The 25,000-nt window shown below is 48.9% G+C and overlaps 1 protein-coding gene across 1 annotated transcript in view; it reads right to left on the bottom strand.

Annotated features, from left to right (window-relative positions):
• Positions 1 to 22,114: 22,114 nt before the first annotated feature.
• Positions 22,115 to 25,000, bottom strand: part of pctp (phosphatidylcholine transfer protein) — a 53,795-nt gene continuing 50,909 nt past the window's right edge. Inside the window, exons 4-6 of the mRNA XM_056604926.1 lie at positions 24,684 to 24,855; positions 24,309 to 24,376; positions 22,115 to 23,294 (exon numbers count right to left, since the gene is read on the bottom strand). Of these exons, the coding sequence (XP_056460901.1) occupies positions 23,220 to 23,294; positions 24,309 to 24,376; positions 24,684 to 24,855 (315 nt within the window). The 3' untranslated portion in view covers positions 22,115 to 23,219. The remainder of the gene's footprint in view (positions 23,295 to 24,308; positions 24,377 to 24,683; positions 24,856 to 25,000) is intronic.

Below are 25,000 nucleotides of genomic sequence, written 5' to 3'. Positions count from 1 at the left end.
CCGCTCTAAGGACTCCAGGGATCCCAGACTCAACTATTACTTATTGTGAAACATCGTTTAGCCATCGGGGGAACTGAACCAACGCTCGCACGATATTAATCACGCACGAGGCACAGGAGCAGAATGGGACTCACGCCCGTTCTGTTTTGGTTGCATTTTCCGATTTCTTGGCAGTCGGCCGGTCCAAAAATAAGGCCTCAGCCCTGCGTGTTTATTCTGCAGCGGGGCCGTATTTTAAGTGTTTTATGGCAGGTTGTTTGGACGTGATGGCTTTACTGTGGAGCTGCCACTCTTCCACCCCCCCCCCCATCCCTCTCTCCCTCGCTCTGGGAGGTAGCTCTCCTTTCAAATGCGTGGAAAAAAAAGGGCTTTGGCTCCTTCTTTTGGTACTAAATAAGGTCTTTTATACCCGGCGCTGGCTGGCGGCGGTGGGGTTGTGAGTGCGTGAGGCTGGCTGGGATCCCTGACATCATGGGTGTTGATTCAGGGCCGGATGAGTGGCGTGGCGTGTATTTGTGTTGTTGTTCTAACACCTCTCTCTCACCCTCTCTCTCTCTCACCCTCTCTCTCTCTCGCTCTAATGAAACAAGTGCTTCTATATGTGGGCGGGGGGGGGGGCACCTGTAGCTGGGTGGTGCTGGCTGATGACTGTGTTTCGGGCAGTTGGGGGTTCCTGGGAGATGGTGCTGGTGCTGGTTGTGGGGTTTGTTGGGGTGTTTGGTCCGAGGGGTGATGAGCGGGTATTTGGGGTGATAATGGGGGTTTGCGGGTTATTGGGGTTGGTATTGGGTGGACAGTGGGGTCGGTCGGGGGGGGATGGACTATGCTGTGGTGTGGGCAGGTCTGCCCCGGGGGGGGGGGGGGGGGGGGGGAGAGATAACCCTGACAACACCCCAGTGTGTCTGGGTCTCCCCCCGTCATGATCCAAACCCTGAGCCTGAGCCACAGCTTGTTGGGGTTTTACGTCCGTTTGACTGCTGCGGTACGCCACAGCCCCGCAGATCCACTGGCAGGATGATTTAAGAGCCACGCATGAGATGATACCGGCAGCAGCGAGCTACCATGGACCCGTTCCATACAGTCACCAAAAAGTGTTGGGTATGAACGATGCAAGCCCTCGAACGTGCGACCACCGGTCTTTCGATCCTCCTGCAGATAGCAGGAGTTGGGGTGCCAGTTCTGCAGACTTGGTGGGCCTCGCCCTGGCTTGGGGTTCCTTTGAAACACCAGTTGTAGCACACCCTCACAGGGTTCGGTAATGACGGTTCACATACTATTAGGAGGAAATATGAAAACCAACGTACAGTTTGCTTGGCATGGCTTCCTCTCTCGTTCCATTCACCAATCGGGTGTTTACGTTGTGCCTCATCTCACCAGGCTTTACAGGATAACTATTCCCGCACACGTTCGGACAAAAACAGTGACTCTACATGATAAATAAAAACACCCACACCACCATGACACGTGCCATTTCATACTCCAGCCACAGCTGTTCAACAACGCCTGGATTTGGATAATCGAAACAAACAGCGGGGTGCTGCTCATGCCCCAGCACTTTGTGTTCGTTATCCTCATCTGGCTCCACACAGAGTTAGTGCTGGTGGCGGCGCAGGGGTGGGGGGGGGGCGGGAGGGGGGACACAGCTGTAGAGGGGGGGCTAGGGAGAGCAGGGGGAGAGAAGGGGGGAGCCCCCCTCCCCAGACAGCCCGAGCAGCAGTAGCAAGCGCTGTGGCAGAAGTGAAAGGGGTTAAGGGGAGACAGTAAAGTGAATCCAGATGTGGTGTTATTATTAATATCTCTGGCTGATGAATGGAAAGGTAAAATTACAGGCGCCAGCCAGGGAGGCCCCGTGCGCGCCCCTACCACCCAGACACACTTCCCCGCTCACCTCCACAGGCCAGCAGCCCTCTGGCCCTCAGCACAGCGGCAGGCAGACTACCTGGGGACTGGCCTCTCTGGCTGCCGTGCGCCGGACTCCCCCGCCCCGACCCACTCCCTGCCTCTGTCACTCCCGCCTCCTCTGGTTCCCCTGCTGAGTCACGCGGTCGCTCGGTGTAACTCTTCCCACTGTTTCCCCCTCGCTGAGGTACTCTCTCGCCATGTCTCGGTGTCGCTACCTCGTCTCGTCCGTCTCCCCCCCTGTCCGAGTCGCACAGCAGCTCTTGAAATACAGGGCCCTCCTGTATCAAAAAACCCTGAGAGGCCATCAATGAAACCCTCTCTTACTGCTACTACTGTTCACTGCCCTCTGTGATAGACCTTATCCACCAAGCTGCTATATTGTACTAGGGTGCGGTACATCTACTTGAAACTTTGTCGGAAACAGCCAGCTGATTTTTAGTTTTGCATTCCATTTCCCCGACAAGGAAGCATTTACAACGCGTCTCAAACGAGTTGTCATGGTTCCCCGAAGACTCTAGAGGGTTTCCGCACTCAACTCACCACAACGACGGCTAGGTGATGAAGATCTGTTCTCCCTCGTGACTCTCGACGTACACTCACTTTGTCACTCCCTTACCTGTATCACTCCTGTCATTCGAACGACGACTCTCTTTCGTTCCCCCCCATAACGCTCCAGCGTCTTCTACGGCCCTCCATGCCACTCTCTCCTCCCATGTCACTCCCCCTCCGCTGGATACGATACGATACGATACTACTTTATATGTCAGTAGGGTACTGAAATTCATTTTGTGTCCCTGGGAAGGCCCCTCAAAAGATTTAGGACACACAGGTGAACAGGTACAAATGGCACATGACATGACAGCACAGCGATACACAAGCTGTACAGATGACAGATTAGGCAAGCACAGGTGTTAACCTAAAACAGAAGTACAGACACATGACACAGACAGACACAGCCAACAAAGCACACATACCACAATTGACAGGTAAGGCAGTTTAACAAGGTCATACGAAGACGGATACCTTTGGAATCATAAATGCTCAGGAAATGTCATCTTGGTTTGTTCAGTAATAGAATGGACTGATGTACAAAGGAGTTTTTAAGCCTATTTCGGTTGATCGATGGACTCTGAATCACCTATTTGAAGGCAGGAGCTGATATTCAGTGTTCAGGACATGTGTGCAGTCAGAGACAATATTTATGGCCAGCCTCAGCATGCTGTTGGTTATGGGCTTCTGGAAAAGCCTGAGCTAACGGGACGCCCAAGGATTTAGGAGCAAACTTTATCTGATTCTACAGGTTTACTTTTATTTTTCACTGTGAGGTTACTCACCGGCATTGCTTCAGTAGAGCATAATGCTCTGAAGTTACAGGAGGTAAAAAAACAGAAACATAATTTGTCTATCCCTCTGATGGGCACCTGTCAATCTACTCTGTGACTCCAGTATATCATTTCTTAAATTGGTTTCCCTCTGAAAAGGAGGGAAGGAGCGTCACATACCAATATTCAAATTGTCAATGGTAAATGGACTGCATCGATGTACCGCTTTTCTAACCAGTCAACCACCACAATATCGCCTAACATTCACCCATTCATGCATACATTCACACACTGACGGCGGTGTCAGCCATTCAGGGCGACAGCCAGCTCGTCAGGAGCAGTCAGGGTGAGGTGTCTGGCTCAGGGACACCTTGACACTCAGCGAGGCGGAGCCGGGGATTCAACTAGAAACCTTCCTGTTAGCAGCCGACCCTACCCAGCCAACTCTACCTCCTCAGCCACATGCTGCCCCTGCACAGAAAGATACAATCCGTTGAGGGTGAACACCACAGAGCGAAACAATCCTCCGAGACAAGTTCAGCTCCTCATCAAAAGACTAGTGTCCCCCTGATTAACCCTAACACCTCTTGTCATATCAAGCGTCCCCTTTGCGCACGCTGCTACGCTCTGAGATAAGACACAAGGACTCCTCACACCTCTTCACTCCTCGCCGTCTTACCCTCGGTGTTTACAGAGCGCTCCCAGCGAGAGACAAACACGGCGCGGCGACCGTCTCGATTGGATACGAAACCCCAGGAGCCGGTCGTTATGAAGACGATAACAATAGGAGGAGCGGAGGCGCCCTGCACCCACTTCCTGTTTCCTGTTTAACCAGCGACCACGTGATTGTGCTGCTCTGTCACAAGCAGCAGTAGTTTGGCTGTTTACAGGAGCTACAGGCCCTCTCCAGAGGTGATTGTCAGGGGGGGGGGGGGGGGGGGGGGTGGTGTGTGGTGTATCTTAGGAGGTGGTATGAAGGGGAATGTGAGGAGGAGGAGGAGGGTCCTCAAGAAACGAGCGTAAATTCAGCAGGGGAGATGGAGCCTGGCTGACCGCAGGGGCTGTTGTTCTAACCGCCAGACTCTCTGCTGGATAGACTGTGGGGAGTTTGGGGGGGTTCGGGAGGTGGAGAGGTGGGGGGGGGGGAAGGGGGGGAGGGGGGGAGAAGGAGGGGGAGGGGGAGGAGGTGGCCAGGGGAGGCTCCTTCTCAGGTTGCTGCTGTCCCCGACCGATCTTCCTCTTGAAGCTCACAGCCAACCTCCCTGTCGCTGTCTGCTCCCCCCCCCCCTCCCCCCCTGCCTCCCCCGCCTCCCCTGCCTCCCCCCTCGACTATCTTTCTCCCTCTCCCCATGACAGCTCCGGAGGAATACCTCATGCAGACTCCACCAGCTCCTCCGTCGGGATCCCAGACAAATTACGCTTAATGACTGGCTGTGGTTACCGGAGGGAATGGCTGCTTTGTTGCCGCTTGCCAACGGTGGTAAATGCAAACGCCAGGACGCCCCCCCCCCCCCCCCCTCCCCAAGCTCCCCTCGGCAGAGATGCCGCTGTGGTGTCGCTGGGAACACCGCGGAGAGGGAGAGGAGATGGCCCCAGACACGGCCTCCGTCTGCGTTATAATCGGGCCGGGGTAATTACGGAGCCACTGCCTTCCCACGCACGCACACACACACACACACACACACACACACACACACACACACGCACACGCACACGCACACACACACACACACACACGCACACACACACACACAGACACACACACACACACACACAACACACACACCACACACACACACACACACACACACACACACACACACACACACACACACACACACACACACACAGGGAGATAGGCAGCTCTTTCTCATGGACACTAAGGCACCTTATGCCGAAGGAGGATTGAACCTGTGAACCGTCCGGCTGCGCTGACCGCCGCTGTACCTCCACACACCCCTCTAACGCACATATTGTACGTTGTACGTCCTGGCACTTAAAAATAGTACTTAGGATTGTGTAGTGTCTTATCCTAGCTATCTTTGTTGTATACAGGGAATGGGTTAACCTAGCGATAGATAGTGCTTGGCACTTGGTTCTATGAACATCCTTACCGTACCGACAGAGAATATTGTTGTTTCCCTTCTTCTGACAAATGTACTTAATGTAAGTCTCATTGGTTAAAAGCGTCTGCTAAACGCCCTGAATGTTAATGTACCTCTAAACCGAGGCTTCCACCAATACTGCTGTAGGTCTGTTATCTGGCGTGTTGAAGATGAGATACGCATAATCTGTGGAGAAATGGATCTGCTACATGAAAATATACCCAATTGGCGGGGGGGATGTGGGTCTGCTGTGCTGAGGAGGAGAGTTTAAGCAAACCAGCGCCACACCAAATAGAAGCAGGGAAATTAGGGGATTTTCCGCACAAAAATCTTCAGCGGTTAAACTATACACACCGGTGCGTCACAGCGCTGTTCATGACTCACTCTGCTTAATCGTAGTTTAAAAGATGCATTGACTTCAGACGCGGTCACTATGAGCGTCACATCGGAGGGGATCGAGTCTGACTTCAGGTGGAACTCAGTTCTCCTAGCCTGGCTGTTGCCAGACCAAGCTCAATCGTAGATTGAGCTTGGTCTGGGGAAGCTGCTGTCGTTTTCTTCAGCACAAGAGGCGTGATCAACGGGCCTAGTTCAAATGACTCTGTACGCCATTGGCTGTTGCCGTCGCTTCCCTGTCGTCACTGTGTTAAACCATCCAATAGCGCGCCAGGGGGAAAAGCCAGCTTGGTGATTGGCTCCCGCAAAAACGTATCAAAACTAAAAAGAAATGTATTGCTCTTCTCCAGACACTTCTGCAGGGCGAACTCAAATCGCCGGCAGAATGGGCGGGGCTACCCAGTCTAGAGTTGGACATAACCGACAGCATGATTCACTATAAAAAATCCAATAATGGATAGACGGAGACAGATCTATCACAGCCACCCTCTCAATACCACGATGACGTCACCAATACCACATTTAGCTATCGCAGCCACCCAGCTCAAGTTGCGCCATTTATTTCTTGCCATGCAAAAGTTCCAAACTGCTGTGTAAACCTTGATAGGAACACATTGAATATATGACTTAAACCCCTAAAAGGGTGAAAGGATAAGTTATCATTATTTTGAGCAAGTCGTTGTTTAATTAAATAGATCCAAGTTGGCATAGTAAAATCCAAAGTATTCACTCAATTATTAAATGATCACATAATTCTAATAACCTTTTTTAATACTATTAATTATAGGCAGTTCTAATGAACCTCTTGAAATGTAAATTTGGCTGAATACAACATTGACAAACTTCAGCTGTAACCTCCTGGCAAATTAGCTTCATTATTAGCCAGCCGCGCTGGGAAGCTAACCGCGAGCCAAGCTAAACCAACTCTGGAGTTCAATTACAAAGCTCCTTTTTCCCAACAGGAAAACGCTCATTGATTTCTCATCAATGGGAGTGAGATGGGAAGACCGCGTCTCAGATGAAAACCTTCAAAAAAAGAGAAAAAGTCTAGGGTTTCAACTAATTGTATGAATAGAAATAATGAGGGGAGACGGATAGGGTGAGAGAGAGGGAGAGAAAGAACCAGAGTACTGGGTGTTTTTTTTAAAGAGCTGCAGAGCTCTCTGATGACTCCCACGAGAGACATTTCCACCGGAGAGTCCCACAAATGACATGTTTGTATGTAACGTAATACGCCATCTTTAGGAGGTGACATTTCAGCAGTAGGCACATTCCTCCCATGCGCCACGCAGTCCCACACACTCTCTGCTTCAGGAGAAGAGAGCCAGTGTAAACGTTGTGATGGTATATTAGCTGTTGCTTCCAATTTAAGCCGGGGTTTGTGGACTTGAAAGAAGAATGCAAGGCAGATTAAACATCACAGGGTTCCCTGGCTAGGCAGGGCTACCGACTCGTAAACCTCAGTGAGTGAACACATTTCTATTCACTGTCTATCTATCCCTGTTAAATGCTTTGTGTAATTATTGACTTCAACTCACTGAACCTCATTTAATGGGAAGAGACAATCATACTGCAGAGTGAAACCTAACTAAAACTTAATTAAAATACAAACACTGTGGATTACGTCATTACCTCTTAAAGATGCCCACCGGTACACCATTTTGTGTGACCATGCAAGGAATTTGTGGTTGCCATAGAACAGAGACATTCAACAACAAACAAAAATTCTTGCAATTTTCTGAAGCCCTATATGTTAAATGGCGGGACGGAGGGGCTTGGTGTGTTCATAACTACAACCAGTGAATCATTCTACGTTCATTACCAAAAGGGTCTTTGCAAATGCCGATTGGAAATACATCTGCGCACGCACTTAGATACACCCACACACATTTAGTACTGTGAGAGAGCTGGTGTGTAGTTCTCTGCAGGACAGGAGAAGCAAGAGAACAACTATAAAACAAAAATGACAACAAACGATTCTTTATCACGTCGACGAATCTCCAAGAAGGTCATAATAAATCTGACCTGTATCATTACAACTCCCCCTTATCTCCTCCTTAAACGTATCTGCTACTTCACTTAAGTCTCCTCAGAACGGCGTTCTGTTTGGGGGGGGGTAGTAAGAGTGATAGATGATCCGCCATGTTGTGACATGGCAATTTGGCGCGGAGCAGAGGGCTGTCACCGGGCTCCGGTGATCAAAGCCCGCAACGGGGTCACCAGGACCCCCTCTGGTCCCCTCGCGCCCGCCGCCGTGACCCTGCCCCCCCCGCCCCCCCCCCCGTCCCCCCGTCCCGTGTCCCGGGACGACTTCAGATCCCCGGCTTCTATCTGCGGCCTCCTTCTCCTCGGCTAATTGTGGGGCCGTGGCGGAGACGTGTGGGGCTGTGAGAGTCAGGGTCTCCGAGGGGCGGCTTTCAGGCGGAGGCTGTCCAGCAGCCCGCTCAGACGCCAGGGCTTTGAGCATCAAAGGGACTCTGGGCCAGCATGGGTGCTGTTTGACTGCAAACCCCCTTGTGTCCTTCTCCCCCTCCCCCCCTAACCCGTCGCTCCCCCCCCCCCCCCCCGACTAGGGGAGCTTCAGTGGGAGATAGAGACACGGGGGAGATCAGGGAGGAGAGAGGGAGCGAGAGAGAGGGGGGAGAGGGAGGGTTGAAGCAAACAACCCACTGCCAGCGTGATATATGTTTAGGCCCACTGGGTGCAGACCAGAGACAAGCAGGCTTAAGATCTTTACCTCGTCTCAGCGGCTGGCGATGGCTGAGTCCAGCTGACTGTGAAGCAAGCTGTTGCTTTATTAAAGAATAACAAAGGGGCCGTCTCCTCGCCCGCACCACTTCACACCAGTGTGCCAGAATCCGTTCACAAAGTTTTCGTTTTTTTTGCCCTTTTCAGTGGTACACAAAAGCGACCGTGATGATTATTATTCTGGGTACTCCTAATCCCGACCCTCTCATAGACGGCCCTCTGAAGATACACTGCTCTTTTGTCCGGTCGTCTGCATGCTATCTCCCGCCGCCATGGCATCGGACGAGATAGGTTAGGTAACTTCCGCCAAGGTTGCCTAATCGTCAAAACATAGACTTGGGCTGTGTTTCAACAGAAATAGAAAAACACCCAGAGACAATTGTAACAAATGGTTTGGACTGAACAGAGTGATCGTTCCAGAGTTTACCCCTCTGTAAGAAATGTATCCCAACCATAGAATCGTAAGAGACAACAGAAGCTTGTGGCTAAGTCCTCGACTTACTTTGAGTCAAAACAAGTCCTCACAAGAGAAATAAAGAGATTGTAAAGGAAATCGTATCCCCTCATTACACTACACTCCAAATAAGATTGGCAAGGGCTCTGCTGTCAATCAGCACATGCTTAGACTCAAGGCATAGAAGCAGTTATCCAGCCAAGAAAGTAGCGTCGGTGATACATAATTATGACATCCATCCACCATCCGTTCATTCTGTGGTCTCCGGCTTTCACATTTCCTCCTGAGACGCGTTGAACACACTGGCAACCGCTGAAACAACAGCAAATAAATCCACCCCAGCCATCGCCGAACAATTAACAACTTCAGTTCAGCAGAACACGGTCCAAGCGCTGTTCTGGAATCTGTGTTTTATTCAACCCCGGGTGGGTTCCAGTTTCTCGTTCTAATATCAGCCTGACGCCAGTGCAGCTTTGCCGCTAAGCCCCTGCGACTCTGTCTCCCGCTCTCCATACTGTAACAATTAATTAGCGGTCGCTCAGATGACTGGCGCTGTCCAGAGACAGTCGACACACAAAAGATCCACACAACAAAAGACGGAGGACTTGTCGGACCACCCAAGGCCTCAAAGACAGGCCCTGAGTGGGGTTTCCCTGGCAGGGCCGAGATGGGGGCCGAGGTGATCCACGAGCGAGGAGGGGAGGGCAGGTCGGGGAAGGGGTTTCGAGAGGCAGACCAGGACTTGGAGGGTGGTCTCCGGGGTACAGGGCTCTCCTCTGTACCACCGCGGGTATATTATTTCATATCCGGCAAGGAGCCACTCATTTCGGCGGCATGTGGCTCGGTAGGGAAGAGCCGGTTGGCTGGGAAACAAAAGGTTGCTAGTTCAAGCGTGAGTTGCCCTGAGCGAGACGCATCACCCTAACTGCTCCCGACGACTTTGCTGTCGCCTTGCATGGCTGACAACGCCGTCGGTGTGCGAATGTATGGGTGAAGGGGCGAATGTGAGGCAGTATTTTAAAGCGCTTTGAGTGACCACTGGTTAGAAAGGCGGTATAGAAATGCAGTCCATTTACCATTTATTTACCCCTTCCAGGGTACACAGAGCCCGGTGGGTGGGCAGGCAGCAGCCAGGGTAGTGGTAGGTGTGTAGCCCGCTCATGCAGCCGGCCCCAGCCCCCCAGGCCCCTGCGGTAGGATTGGTATTATTGTCTTTCTTAATCTCCTTAGCGGGGAGCCAGACTTCTGCGGAGCCTCTGGGCTCTGGGTGTCTATAGCGGTCTTTAACTGGGAATAATACGGCTGGCACTATACTGGAGACCCTTGTTTTCTCCAAATAGCTCCATGGTTTCCTCCGCACACACTCCAGTTTCAGATCCTCACCCCTGCCCCACACCCACACTCAGACTGAGGGGGATGGGAGTCTGGGGGGGAGGGGGGGATGAGCCCGGGTGGCAGTTTGGGGGTAGGGGGGGAGGGGTGAAGGGTGGTGCAGGAGGGGGGGGGGTTCAATGAGTAATGTGCTGCCGCTCTTCTCAGGGGGCTAGGATTGGCGTCTCCAGAGGTCTTATGAGCCGCAGAGGACAGACGCGCGGGGGTCAGCCTATCAGACCAAACAAATCCCCCGACGAGCCGGTGGGCGTGGCCGGGGCGTGCTGGCCCAAGCCCCGCCCACCTCCGTCGGCGGCGTAGAGCCAGGACGGCGGGCCTCGGAGGGGAACAGCAGGTAAAGCACTCAGAGCAGACGATGCCAGGCAGAGGTTAGTGGTGTCACTGATAAGGCCCTTACCCCGTCACTTCAAAGATTGACAGAAGATTGCTCTGAGAGCTCAGTATTGTCTGCGCTGGCGGGGTTGGCTGGGGCATCGTCTAAAGGACCATTGGAAACATTTTATATTTTTTTGATAGTTCTATAGATCAGCGAGAATTGTCCCACGCTTTACAACGAACCTTTCCGTCTCAGAAAGTGGAGTGTTTTGACTTCAACCGCGCTGATTGGTTGAACTTCTACATTGTTCTACCTTGAGTGTAATTTGGCTTCTGTACTGAAACAGTTCTGAACCAAAATCCAGGGTGACTTAATCTCTCTAAAATGCCCTTGTTATTCCAGCTCATGTATCCCCATCTGGAGCGTGTTAGATACAACAACAATGGGAAACACGGTAATTGCGTTAAAAAAAAATAAACTGACTGATCTTTTGCGTTCAGTTCTCATTCATTAAAGCCCAGAGGGATTGTTTTCCCTCGACCCCTCCAGAGGGGTCTAGTCGCGGACGGTGTGGGGTCGGGCGGAGAGGTTCATCCTCCTAACGGGACAACCAAGCCCGACTGGAAAGACTGGAAACAAACTCATTTCTCTTCTCCTCTTAATGGACTAAACCCGAATGATTCTCCCTGCCGATGTCAGGACCGCAATGTCACTCACCAGATCCCTCAAAATACTCACTTGTTCAGAGTTCTCCTAGATCTGCATAGCCTCCCCCCTTACCATTCAAGCCCCAACACCCCTCTTACAAACTTATTGTTGTTGTACGTCCTGGCACTGAATGTACGCACTTATTGTACGCTGTACGTCCTTGCACTTAAAAACAGTACTTAGCATTGTGTAGCATCTTAGCCCAGCTTGTTGTGTACGGGAAAGGGGTTAACCATTAACACTTGTTAATGCTTAATTCGCTTTGGATAAAATCATCCTGTAAATGTAAATTGAATGCATCACCAACTGCAGTCAGGGCTGCCTTCAAGGCAGCCCTGGCTGCAGTTGGTGATGCATTCAAGGGCAAGGCAGTGCCTTGCTCACCGGCCAGGTAGGAATTCCTCGGAGCAAGCAGAGCGGGGGCCGTGGAGGGGGCCCCTACCGGCCCGACCACTGGGGAAGCAGACCCATTTACAATCCACAGGGTGGCGGGTGCCAGCTCTTGACTGGCGCACCCGGGCTGGTTTTCCGAGGCCATGAATCACTCGGCCGTTCGGCTCCGAGAGGGGTCGACTCCCATTGGCTCTCGGGTTCTCGCTCGCCGGGGCTCCGGTTACGACCGCATCAACCCGGCCGCTCAAACATGAAGAGCGCCCTGAAAAACATTACGTCTAATGAACACAGGAACCCAAACGGACTAATGAAAAAGGAATTGAACACTTTAACACGATACTTAATAACACCATCGACCCATTAGTCTCTCCTCCCAGGGAGAGAGAGATAAGTCATCTGCTGGTTTTAATAGCTGTTTAATGATTACTTTGTCTTTTTTTTCCCCCTCCTTGTGACGTTTGGTTAATTCGATATCTTAGGGAGGCTGAGGTGAAGGAGTGGTTTGGTCGAAGAGAGCAACGCTCCGGCTGATGTTAATGGTCTTCCATGACACCCAGGGAACACATTCACGTCCCGCGTGATGAAGGGAAGCGATGAAATATTCAGCAAACGACTGCCTTTGCAAATGTGGGATTGCGAGAGGGAAAGAAAAGACCATGAATGAGAAATGGGCTGAAGTCATTTTTCAAGGGAAGGATCCTTTGATGAATTGTCTTTTTCCTGGTGGATTTTTTTATCTCAACCTTAATCTTTCTTAAAGCCCACTCTGACCAGATGTATCTCTTCCCCCCCCCCCACCAGTCCACTTTGTATTTTTGGGTCCTATTAAGCCTCAACATAACCAGTGATTTAGTAGTTTGTTGATTACTGAGCTTTATTAACTGAATTATTACTAATTGCCACTAATTGTAGCATACTATTATTCTATTGTAATAATTTTACGATTGCTACTAAAGTATTAATTTATAATAATAATATTACTTTTTATTTATAAAGCACTTTACGTCAACTCAACGACCTCAAATCTAGGTTAAAAAGAAAAAGAAAAAACTGAGAAAAAAACATTTAAACATTTAAAATAGCAGTTTAGCCAAAGGCTTTTCTAAAAAGCCAAAGGCTTTTCTTTTTAAAAGAATCCACAGTCTGTGGGGCCCTTAGATACGGAAGAGGATTAGGGCCACACATTAAAAAATAATAATAATCTGACTTTATTCTCAGAATTCTGAGAAAAAAGTCTGAATTCTGACTTTAATCTCAGAATTCTGACTTTCAATTCAGAATTCTGACTTTAAATTCAGAATTCTGACTTTAAACTCAGAATTCTAACTTGAAAGTCAGCCAGTAGCCCTAGCCTGCTTCCCTTAGCGACTTATTGCGGGTTTGAGGGGTTCCAGAAGAAGCCATTAAGTTAATGGAAGACTAAAAGGTGAGTGAAACTGGCACCAAAACAACACATGTTCCAGTTTCACTCACCTTTTGGTGAGTGAAACTGATATTAATGTCGGAATTCTGAATTTAAAGTCAGAATTCTAGCTTTAATCTCAGAATTCTGAGAAAAAAATCAGAATTCTGGGAATAAAGTCAGAACTTTTTTTTTATGAATGGCCCTAATCATCTTCCATACTTAGATGGTCAGGGAGAGCATTCCAAAGACTGGATGCAGCTGAGCAGAAGGCGCGATCGCCCATAGTTCGGAGCCTTGTCTTTGGAAGCTGGAGGAGGTTGGCCTGTCCAGAGTAATTGAGTGCTATGTATTTATTTCCCCCCCCCCTCTATATGCGGACACGCGACCGTGGCCATAATGCAGAGTGGCATTAACGACGCTGCAAGATGGGCTCTCGCCGCAACAGCCCATAATACTAAGTCGGGTCACCGCTGGATCTGGATCAGGCCGGCGTTTCCCGCGAGATACGCGCCTGGGGAGGGGAGGGGCTGGGAGCAGGGGAACCGGCCCCTGGTGCATTCTGGGAAAGGAGATGCAGTCATCATTGGACGCCTTGCAAATGTGAGCGAGAGATGGATGGAGAGAGAGAGAGAGAGATGGATGCAGAGAGAGAGATGGATACAGAGAGAGGGATGGATGGAGAGAGAGAGAGAGAGATGGATGCAGAGAGAGAGATGGATGGAGAGGGAGAGAGAGATGGATGCAGAGAGAGAGATGGATGCAGAGAGAGAGATGGATGGAGAGGGAGAGAGATGGACGGAGATTGGTCACCACGCCACTGTAACAGAGAAAGAGGGATGGCGTGAGACAGAGAGGGAGAGAGAGGATGATTGAGACAGAAGGCAAGACATATGATGGATTGAGACACAGAGAGAGTGAGAGAGGGAGAGCATGTCAGACGGGCCAGACAGAATGCGTGCTTCTCCCTAACCACACAGTAAAGAGGTCCAGGAAGGCCCTTCAGAGTTCAGACTGAGGGAGGCTGGGATTATTAAAACGGACTCTGGGCCAACGACCTAAAGCAGCATATTGTTCATCGCTTAAATGTCTTTCAGTGCAGAACACTGGGCTTGCAATGAATGATCCTACCATCCCTCTTTAGTGACCCCTACCATCCCTCCCTCAAAGAAAACCTTTCGCCACTGCCTGTCACTCACCTCAGTGGCTCCATCTCTTTTTCTCTATTTCTATCCCCATCTGTCTCTCTCACTCCATCTCCCTCTCCCCCAGTCTCTCTCTCTCTCACTCAGTGGCTTCCTCTCTCTCTCCCCCGTCTCTCTCTCACTCAGTTGCTCCCACTCTCTCCCGTCAGTCTCTCACATTTCAGCGCTCTCTCTCGCTCTCCCAGTGTCTCTCACACTCAATCATTCCCTCTCTCCCCCCAGTCTCTCTTTCACTCAGTCGTTCCGTCTCTCTCCCCCGGTCTCTCCACCACTCATTCGTTCACTCTCACCCCTCTCACTCTCTCCCCCCAGTCTCTCTCCCCCCAAGTCTCTCCCTCCACCAGTCCCTCTCACTCAGTCGTTCCTTCCCTCGCTCTCCCCCAGTCTCTCACTCCCCCACTCTCTCTCCCCAAGTCTCTCTCTCCCGTAGTTGTTCAATCGAAGTCGTTCCCTCTCTCCCCCAAGTCTCCCGCACCTAGTCTCTCTCTCTCTCTCTCTCTCTCTCTCTCCCCAGTCTCTCTCGCCCAGTCTCTCTCTCCCCCAGACTCCCCCGTCAGTCTCCCTCATGAGTTTGGCTCTGACTACAGCGGTCAGTAAATCAGTCCACGGGCTCCAACGAGACAGCTCATTTGAAGTATTTGTGTCTCTGGGTTTATTAGTCTCTAAACCCCCCCCCCCCCCCCCCCCTCCCACTCCCACTCCCACTCCCCCCAGCAGCACTTTTTCTTTACTGGGGCCGCCGCCGCTGGGAGCTTTAGAGAAAAGCGTTTCAGTTCACAGTTGGGTTTACTGCTGGCTCCGTGCCCCCGGTGAGAGAACAACAAGCATCTCTCTTTAAAGAGTCGTCTGCGCCACGCAAGAATGTTCCGGGGCCACGGAAAAACCAACGCAGGGCGGGTGTCCTCAGAGACCCCCTCCAGACCCCCCCCCCCCCCGCTGCATCGATCCGACCGGAGGACTGAACGCTCCGACAAGGATCAGGGGCAGCAGTTACTCAGGAGGTAGAGCGGGTTGCCCTGTAAACGGAAGGTGGCTAGTTCTATCCCTGGCGCCTCCTACCTGAGCGTCGAGGTGTCCCAGAGCGAGACGCCTCACCCTCACTGCTCCCGACGAGCTGGCTGTCGCCCTGCGTGGCTGACTCCGCCGTCGGTGTGTGGATGGATGGTTGTATGTCGCTTTGGAAAAAAACATCAGCAAAATGCCATAAATGTTCATGTGGATGGACGGCCACCAACTGCAGGTCAAACCCAGTATGTTTAATTTGTATTTATGTTTGATGCTGCTTCCATTTCTGTTTAGTGTTTTGCTTTAGTGCCGCTGTGGCACTAAAGCAAAACAGGTTTAAGGTTTAAGGTAGGTTTAAGGGTTGACCGTTTGCACGAGAACGTGTACACAACAAACCATAAAACAGCATCAACATCCGTAAATGATACAGCTACAGAAAAGGTTACATTCTGGTACGGTTCTTCACCTGGAGTTCAGGGGTCACGACCTTTCCTGGACTGTGACCTCATTTTAGGACCGAAGCTTCTTGTCACCCCAAGTCACGACGGCGTCCACACACACCCTCTTAGTAACTGCTAAACAACCACCAGCCGTGACGGGATTCTAACCGGCACACGCGGGTATGAATCATAAGTCTGTTTGTACATAGAAGGCCTTTAGGAGACCTTTGAACTTGTTTTGATTCTGAATCAAAACCATACTCATTGCTAGCTTATCGATCAGTTGCCATGGTTATCTCCCATGACCCCTCCAGGCGGCCCCAAGATGGGCCCTAACCCCATGTTGGGAAAACACAGCTATAGAACTTTATTCTAATTTAGGATTAAACCACCATAGCATTGAATACTCTGTTAATCCCTACGGTCCTGTATAAAAGGCTGATACTCACATTAGCGTTTGAATGTATCTGCAATCTCAGTTACGCTCTTGTTGAATTACTCATGAGTTTAGGGAAAATGGCATTAAAGAGGAAAATGGGGCACAATTCTGATGAAAATATCGGGTTTCTGTCGTTCTTTCCATCTCTCTATTTAGGGTTATGAATAACGTGGATTGGCAACATTTTATCAATTTCGAATCAAAAACAACATCCCAGAATAAGCCAGGGAGCAGAGTGCTTTTGATTAAAAGTTCCAAATGACATTTTAGCATCTTTGAAAGATCCGGAACTATCTGGCCCTAGAGACATCTTCACTCCGCTCATTATTTCAGAGGTTTCATTCAGTCAGGAGAGACGCAATAACTCCTCCACAATAAAATCTCATTTGACTGAAGGCCATTACGTTTGTCCCTGGTCTGGTGTGAACCGGACCAGGGATTATTGGGTGGGCCTACACATATATGTAGGAAAGTAGACTACACACAGTAGGGGGTACAGACGTATAACTGTGTACACCAGGGTAAGTAGCGGGATAAGTGGGTACACACATACTACGGGAAAACAAACACACATAGGCCCGGGAACTCAACGATACTGACAGAGTCCCCGTCGATACACACATCAACTCTGAAAGTACATCAAGTTGTTTTTGAGCGTGTGTCGCTCCTCCTATCATAATTCCATGCAATTTATAACTATCATTTGGTCTAATCCAAACAATCACAGACAGCGAAATCTCTCTCCAAGAAAAAGCGCCCGAGTGCCACCGCAAAAATCAATGTCTCCATTTATCATTCCTGCGTAAAGACGCACGCTTTTCTGGAGGTCGCCACTTTAGCTACAGTGAGGACTACAGCCACGGTGCGTATTCAGGCGTCTACCGTCAAATACTTTGCCGCTGTGCGTTTATGGCTTCTCCAGCTGTGGTTAAGCCAAGAGTATTCTCCATGGCTGGGTTCGGGTCTAATGACATAATCTCAGCTGATGCATTCCACAGCGGAGACTTGTTTCAATGTTGTTCACAGGAGATGGACTCGGGGTGGTAACTCACTGTGCTCTCACACAGCATTTAGTGGGCATGCGCTATACTACCTCACATCTATCAAGGCCGGTTACAGTTACATCCCGGGTCGAATATGGAGAGATTGTACAACGAAACGGCCTGCAAAGCGATCACCCCTTATCGGGCTGGCAGGGCACGTACGCCCCCTGTTGGCTCGACGGGGAATGACACGCCGGCTCCCGGTTGACAGATGACAGCTCGAATCGGACCAAAGCAGGGAAAAGATCAAAGTGGAGATTGCGCAGCTACTCAATATCCAGAATGAAAGGCCGCTGCGCCCGCTCCATGTTTGTCCGTTCATGGCTGCTTGGTTCCAGGGCTGCTTGGCTGACTGCAGGTCTGGCGGGCTGCTGATTACACTGATAGATATGGAGGAATCCAGCGCCGTCTGCCAGGAACCACAAATGGAAAAGAAGAGGACCCAGGGTCTGGCGGTAAAGCGAGGTAAACATTACTCTCTCTCTCTCTCTCTCTCTCTCTCTCTCTCTCTCTCTCTCTCTCTCTCCTCTCTCTCTCTCTCTCTCTCTCTCCTCTCTCTCTCTCTCTCTCTCTCTCTCTCTCTCTCTCCTCTCTCTCTCTCTCTCTCTCTCTCTCTCTCTCTCTCTCTCTCTCTCCCCCCCCCCTCTCTCTCGGGGCTTTATGTTGGCCCTATATGGAGTCGGGGTTAGCGCTGGGGGGGGGGGGGGGGGTTAACTCTGCTGTGGTCTGCTCAGAAGAAAACACAATTATTTTTAATGAATGCAAAGAAACACCAAGGAAAACAAATAGCTGCCATTAAGTCCGAGGAGCCAGAGCGCCTTCAGTGGGCCTGTGTGTGAGGCTGGCTGTGCTCGTGCACGTATCTTATGCAATCCAATCCCTGCGCGTGCACGCAGCCAGGGGACGCCCCATTTAGACCTGGCGTTCGGTTTAGATGGGATAAAAAAAACAGAACTTAATTAGAGCGTATTTCTCCCCCTGGCAGGAGCTGGATGGATTCCCTCTTTGATTAAACTGCATGAGCTGTTCTTCCCCTGGAGAAATCCCAGCACTGAGATGAACGCAGGAAACTTAAGAAGGTGGAGATAAGAAGAGCGTAATTTCCCATCTGGGATGGATAAAGTGCGTCAGTACAGGTTTCGGTTGATTTGTTTGTTTGTTTCAATTCGAAACATCAATCATGTGTCTCGCGAGATCCATGCCCGTCCATCTTATAAAATAAGTTTCTGAAATACAGCACACGCACACACCCACACGCACGCACGCACACACACGCACGCACACACGTATGTGAGAATATCTGTGCAGTGATTAATGAATGAAAGTCATATTGTAGTGTTATAATGTCACCATGGATCTTTCTTTTTCGCTTTAATTTTATTTCCTGAACCTTACAACCCCCTTGACAGTAGTGGTGATGAAGAGCGCCTTAAAACCCATTTGTCGTGACTCTAATGTCGTGTCACATCCTAGAAACAACCCAGAAATAGCGTGGGTCACAGCATGGGGGCCCATCTTAGTTCCTGGTGCCCGGGGGTGGTTTCTGATGCCCCGGGCCAGCCAGAGGCGGAGAGGATATAATATACTTTCATTAGCTGGGAGCCCTGTGAAACGCTCACCTGGGGTCCCGGGGCCTAGTTAGGGCCCCCAGCACAGTCACTCACAGACACATGCTGTGACCCACTTTAAAACAGTGTTGTTGCTGCCTGAAGAGCCTTTTGAGGACAATTATTACTTCAGCTTAAGGGACAACGTATTTTTTTTACTGTTGTTATTACCATTCTTTTTAAAGTTATTTTTTAAACTTGTGACCATTAAAATATCCTTCCTCAGTGGAACTCCGAAGGAGCAGGGAAACAGGTGGGGGGGCCATCCCCATGAGCGCACATAAAGCTGTAGAGTTATGTGTGTACGTAACTGAACGACTTCTGGAGGAACAGGGCACAGTGAGCATGAGCAGAGGAGGATTAAAAGAGACGACTGATTGATGTCTGTTGATTTGTTGTTGAAAATGCATGTGTCTCTTTGGACAGTAGCATCTGCAAAATTAACAACTTTTTACACTCTTTAACGCCCAAGAGCAACGCAGAGATGCATTAGAAGGGGTTATAAAACCATCAGGCTACAGCTTAACGCAGAGCACAGGAGTGAGCAAAGGAAAATAACAAAAACACCTTTAGAAAGAGCAGAAGGATTTCCCTGAAGAGGTTGGCCTCTCATATCGGAATCTATTAAATATAACTACTAAAACTAAATAATAACAATCTCAAACATACACACATACACACATACACACATGCACGCACGCACGCGTGCCCTCACACACACACACACACACACACACACACACACACACACACACACACACACACACACACACACACACACACACACACACACACATACACACACGTGCACATATACACAAGTCAACACACACACACACACACACACACACACACACACACACACACACACACACACACAGGCACACACACACACACACACACACACACACACACACACACACACACACACACACACACACACACACACACACACACACACACACACACACACACACACACACAGTGTTGAGAAATAGTCTCTCAGGCGTGCTGGCAGACAGAGAGGCACCTGGGAAATCGGACCAGTCGTTCAGAGCGGGTGAGCTCCTATATCACTTTCTTAAGCTAATTAGCTCAGCGCATTACCAATCACAGGGAGAGGCCGGCTCAAGCCAAGAACTATATTTTCCTTCGATTCGTGAGCAACGCACAGTGGAAAAGAGAGGTGAGTTTTCACCCAGGCATTCCTGGGAATAAAGCATAAAAAAAGGGGAGATTTTAATCGTTACTTCTATACTCAAATAAATGGATCTGTATTTGGACATGTTTAGATTCCACTTTGTTCATTTATGTAGAATGTGTTTTCTTTTTCAGGCCAGACCAAGCTATTCATAGGGGTTCACTTGACAGGATTGATTTATCACCAAATATGGCCTGTGCGTCAGGATTCAGCAAGGGGTTTCTGTTGCCCTATGGAGTGGACTCGAGAGAGATACAGTAAAGTACATCAACGTGTACCGTAACTATACCGTGACCTGAGATGAGGAAGACAGTGTTAAGCAACATCTCGCATTGGAAACTCGGGCGGTTTCAAGCGCCACAATGTCACAATTAAATCAGTACAAGATTTGAATCCCTAATAACCAATAATAACCGACATTCAAAGGCTCCTATGCTTCTAAAATGGAGGCAGTCGTTTCAAGAAAGAAGCCCTATATCAAGAGATAAATTATTAAAACAGATTATTTGGTAATACAAACAACATGTTTGAAACTATTAAATATCACAACATCATAATAACACGTCAGTTGAATCATTTTATACACCCCTCTGCCATGATCCTTTCATGATTCAAGAAGCAGTGAGTACAACTTTGACCACCAGAGGGGGTGAGAGGATTGCCTTGTGGGCTGCGCTCCTCAGACCAACGAGGTGGTCTGCAGGGATGACTAAAAGTCGAGTTGATTTGATTGATCGGCTTGGCTTCGGAAATATAGTCAACCATCAATAACCGGTAGCTAAACTACTTTAACAGAGGCAGAGCCAGGTTAAACTAGTCCATAACAGACATGAGAAACTGTTTGTTACAGTGGCTCAGCTCAAGCAAGAAACATCGAAGTAAATCAAATAGAATAACCACATTATCAATATAAACACAAATATATCTTAACAAAGAATTATGAATATATACATCTATACCAATGTTGGTATTGATATGCATCGATACTAAAAGCAACATTTTATAGAATAAGATTGTATGTAAAAAAAGATATATATGTAACTGAAGCTAACCAAAATCTAAAGGAAGTATGGTAAAGAAGAGTGATGTTAAGTGTCGCATGCTGCAGGCATAATGCCCAAATCAACTGAAAATTATAAATTATTAAATGGTCCAATGGTTCATAGAGACCACAGAGTTCAAAGTGGATGAGAAGACTGGCCGTTTTCAAGTTCAGAGCGGGTCCGACTTCCGGTTGTGAGAGGAGTGAACGAGTTCGATGGCCCCAGGAGCGAAGCCTCTCGTTAGAGCTGCTCACAGCCAGGGTTACAGCCCGCACCCTGAGGACCGGGTGGGGACCGGGTGGTGACGACCCAGAGGACTGAGACCCAGAAGACTGGGACTGAGACCCAGTGGACTGGGACCCAATGGACCTCCGCAGCAAGCTGCTCCAGACCTCAAAGGACCAGAGCTTCCTCAGGAAGGACAGTCTAATCGCATTCCGATATCCCCACCGCACTGACACAGCCCCCCTGAAAGACACCAGCACCCCTCCTCTTCTCACACTCTCTCCCCAAACCCATCCAGCATCCGCACTCCCCTACAAGTCCCTCAGAGCACCTCTCTGCACCCTTGCTGTTAACGTTGAACTCTTCCACATGTTTTCATATCATATCCATGCTGGATTTTCTGGTTTTATTTGGTTGTTTTGATCTCCGCTGTAGTTTCTCTGTATTTTAAAAAGGGATAGACAAGAAGTGCATTATTATTATTAATTTGAGGAAGGCCTTCTATTTAATTTTCTATTCATTTTCCATCATTCATATTCTGTCTATTCGATAAAATCAGTTTTCATTCCTTCACTTTCCTTGTTTGCAGCCATTTTATTTTTTTTAATCTGAATGTTTTTAACTATTTTCCTATTTCCCAGTGTCGGTTGCAAACATGTTTGACATTTTTACACTGCTGTAGTAATAGATTATAAATAATAGATTATAAATCTCAACGAGACCAATTTGTGAAACAACGACTTAGTAAAATACAATTTAATGGAGGAATCCAATGTATCAATAACAGGATTTGGAGTGTTTGTCAAACTATCACATATGTTGATTAAACATTTTTACATTCATTCAAAACAATGCATCCGCAGTAATAATACAATAATTTATTTCCGTGAAGCAATCATGGCCTGATGCTGTAATTTCGTGATCAGGCTTACCAATGCCATCGGCCCAAATCATTCAAGTATAAAAGATAGATCATCCAGCAGAATCATGTTGCCTAGGCTACTGTGTTATCTGACTGTCATCAGTTTCATAAAATCGAATAGGTAAACTTTAGAGGGGACTTCCAGTTATCCAGCTAGTTTTCAGTGCACAACCAGACTATAAAGACTGTTTGTTTAATCCAATTAAAAAAGATTAAAACCTAGTCTACTGTTTTCACTTTTCATCAAGAAATTTAACTATTCCACTAGAAAAATCAATTATTCCACTTGATATAAACAGACGCAGATTAGGAATTTCCCAATGACGAAAGATCCCTGCACCCTGACCCTAACCCTAACCCTAACCCTAACCCTAACCCTAACACCTAGCGAAACAAACCCAAACATAAAATAACTAAAAACAGTAGTAAGCCAACGGGCTCCGGGTCTGAATGCAGAGAGGAATACCCAGGGCAAACAGAACATGGAAGTGCTTTGAGTTCATACAAACCCTTAATAAAGGGCAACAGATCCAGCATGCTCACTTGCATGCTCAGGCCACTTAACAGCATATTGCAATACACCACCACCCCACCACAATCGCTTACTTTTACTGCTGAAATAAGTAACTATAATAAAAACATAATAATAATAATAACTATAATAATAACTGCTGACGAACACAGCTATTTCTACAGGGAATCACTGCATTTGTATTGGGGGGCAGCATGTCAGAACTATCTGATTGGTTTGGGGTGAGGGCGGCGATACCACCCAATACTGCGTTTCGATTGGCTCGCAGACCGGCCCTTTTCTCTGCGGCAGGACGCCAATTCAAATTTAATTGAAGTCCATCGGAGTGTTGAATCCTAGCACTACACCCTAAAACACCCTTCTCTTATTCACGTGATGACAGATTGAAGATGCAGCTGCAGCTTCCATCGCCGGAGTCCTCACTTCTTCTGGCAGTGGCCGTCGTAGTTATTACACGCCTTCTTCATGTCTGTCAGGAAACCTGGGACGCCGCTCTGCGGAGAAGAGATGTCAAGGGGCATCACGCATCAACACAGCTGGACAGAGGCGGGGACTCTATGACATCATCAGGCGCCACGTTCAAGGTTCGATAAACCCAACTTGAACCCAGGGGGGGCGGCGTGAGAGAGGGAGGGTCGAACCAGATAATACAAGGAGAAACAGCTGTTTGTATCCTTCACACACACACACACACACACACACACACACACACACACACACACACACACACACACACACACACACACACACACACACACACACACACACACACACACACGTACACACAGGCGAACGCACACACTGCCTTGATTGTTCTAAGCCTGAACTGTCGCTTGGGAAGTGTCTGCTAAATCAAAAAACGTAAATGTAAAACACAGTCAAACGGTCACACTGGGGCCCACCGATGCGAAGAATGTATGCACTCATGGTATTGCATGGGTTGGATTGACGCCTCCACCAAATCCAACTGGATACGTCCATATTATCGATAGGACACTGATGCTCTTTGGGTAGTGCAGAATCTCCCTTTAATGACCTGCTGCCATGTGCTCTCTGCTCTGACCCCGGGATTTCCCGTCTGGGGTCTCTAAAGCACTATCTTACCTTAACTAGTTGACCTGGTCAGCTTGTTAAAAGATAGGGGATGGAAAGCAGTAGTGGACCACAGCTTGGTCTTTACAAGGCCTGTTGAATCCCAGTTTGATTCTCCCTCTCCCAGTTTGAGTCTCCCTCTCCAAATTCGAGCCACCCTCTCCAAATTTGAGCCGCCCTCTCCCAGTTTGATTTTCCCTCTCCCAGTTTGCTTATCCCTCTCCCATTTTGAATCTCCCTCTCCCAGTTCGAGCCACCCTCTCCCAGTTCGAGCGACCCTTTCCCAGTTCGAGCCACCCTCTCCCAGTTCGAGCGACCCTCTCCCAGTTCGACCCACCCTCTCCCAGTTGAAGCCATCCTCTCACCCTCTGCCCACAGAGAAGTCTGATGTATTCAAACGGAGTGTGCAAACCAACCTTAGCCGCCCAGTTAACCAGCCAGGTCGGGATCATTCCTCCAGGGTTGTCAAAGTAGTTCATGAACACTGAAACAGAGCACATTTTCTGTTTATTGCCCTTGGCGCGCCTCCCAATAAAACTGTTTATTTCCTCTGTCTGTCAGGTTTCCAAAGCCAATCACAGCAACCCCACCACCATCCCTTAAAGGGCCAGTGAAACCCAAAACCACATTATTTTGGTTTTAAACGTCATCTGCGGCCATTTGAAAAATGGTTGTCATAGAAATCTATGCCATTTCATCACTGTTACTGAAATAAGACCTACATTACATTACATTACATTTATTTACTTTGTCTAAATTCCGTTATTTCTCAAACAAAACTGTTTTCCTACCTTTGGTCCCGCCGGCGCCGTCCGTTTCCATGGCGACGCTCTGCTTGTAGTCCTTGACCCGCATCACGCTGCTCTTCTCCGCCAGGGGCGTGTTGGGGGAGCTCCGGGCAAGAACCACGTAGATGGTGCGACCTTCGACCTGGATGTCCCGTCGCTCCCTGATGTACACGTACTGACGGGAGGGTCAAGGACAAGCTAACTGCTAGCTGCTACTCATGCTAAAATAGTGTTATAATAGTACGCAGCATCGTGTAACATCTTACCCTAGCTATCTCTGTGGTATACGGGGAATGGGTTTACCTAGTGATTGTTAATGC

Source organism: Gadus chalcogrammus, chromosome 2 (assembly GCF_026213295.1).
Source record: "Gadus chalcogrammus isolate NIFS_2021 chromosome 2, NIFS_Gcha_1.0, whole genome shotgun sequence".
NCBI classification, from domain to species: domain Eukaryota; kingdom Metazoa; phylum Chordata; class Actinopteri; order Gadiformes; family Gadidae; genus Gadus; species Gadus chalcogrammus.
The sequence above is the reverse complement of the archived record's forward strand: the minus strand, read 5'-3'. Positions and strand labels throughout refer to the sequence as shown.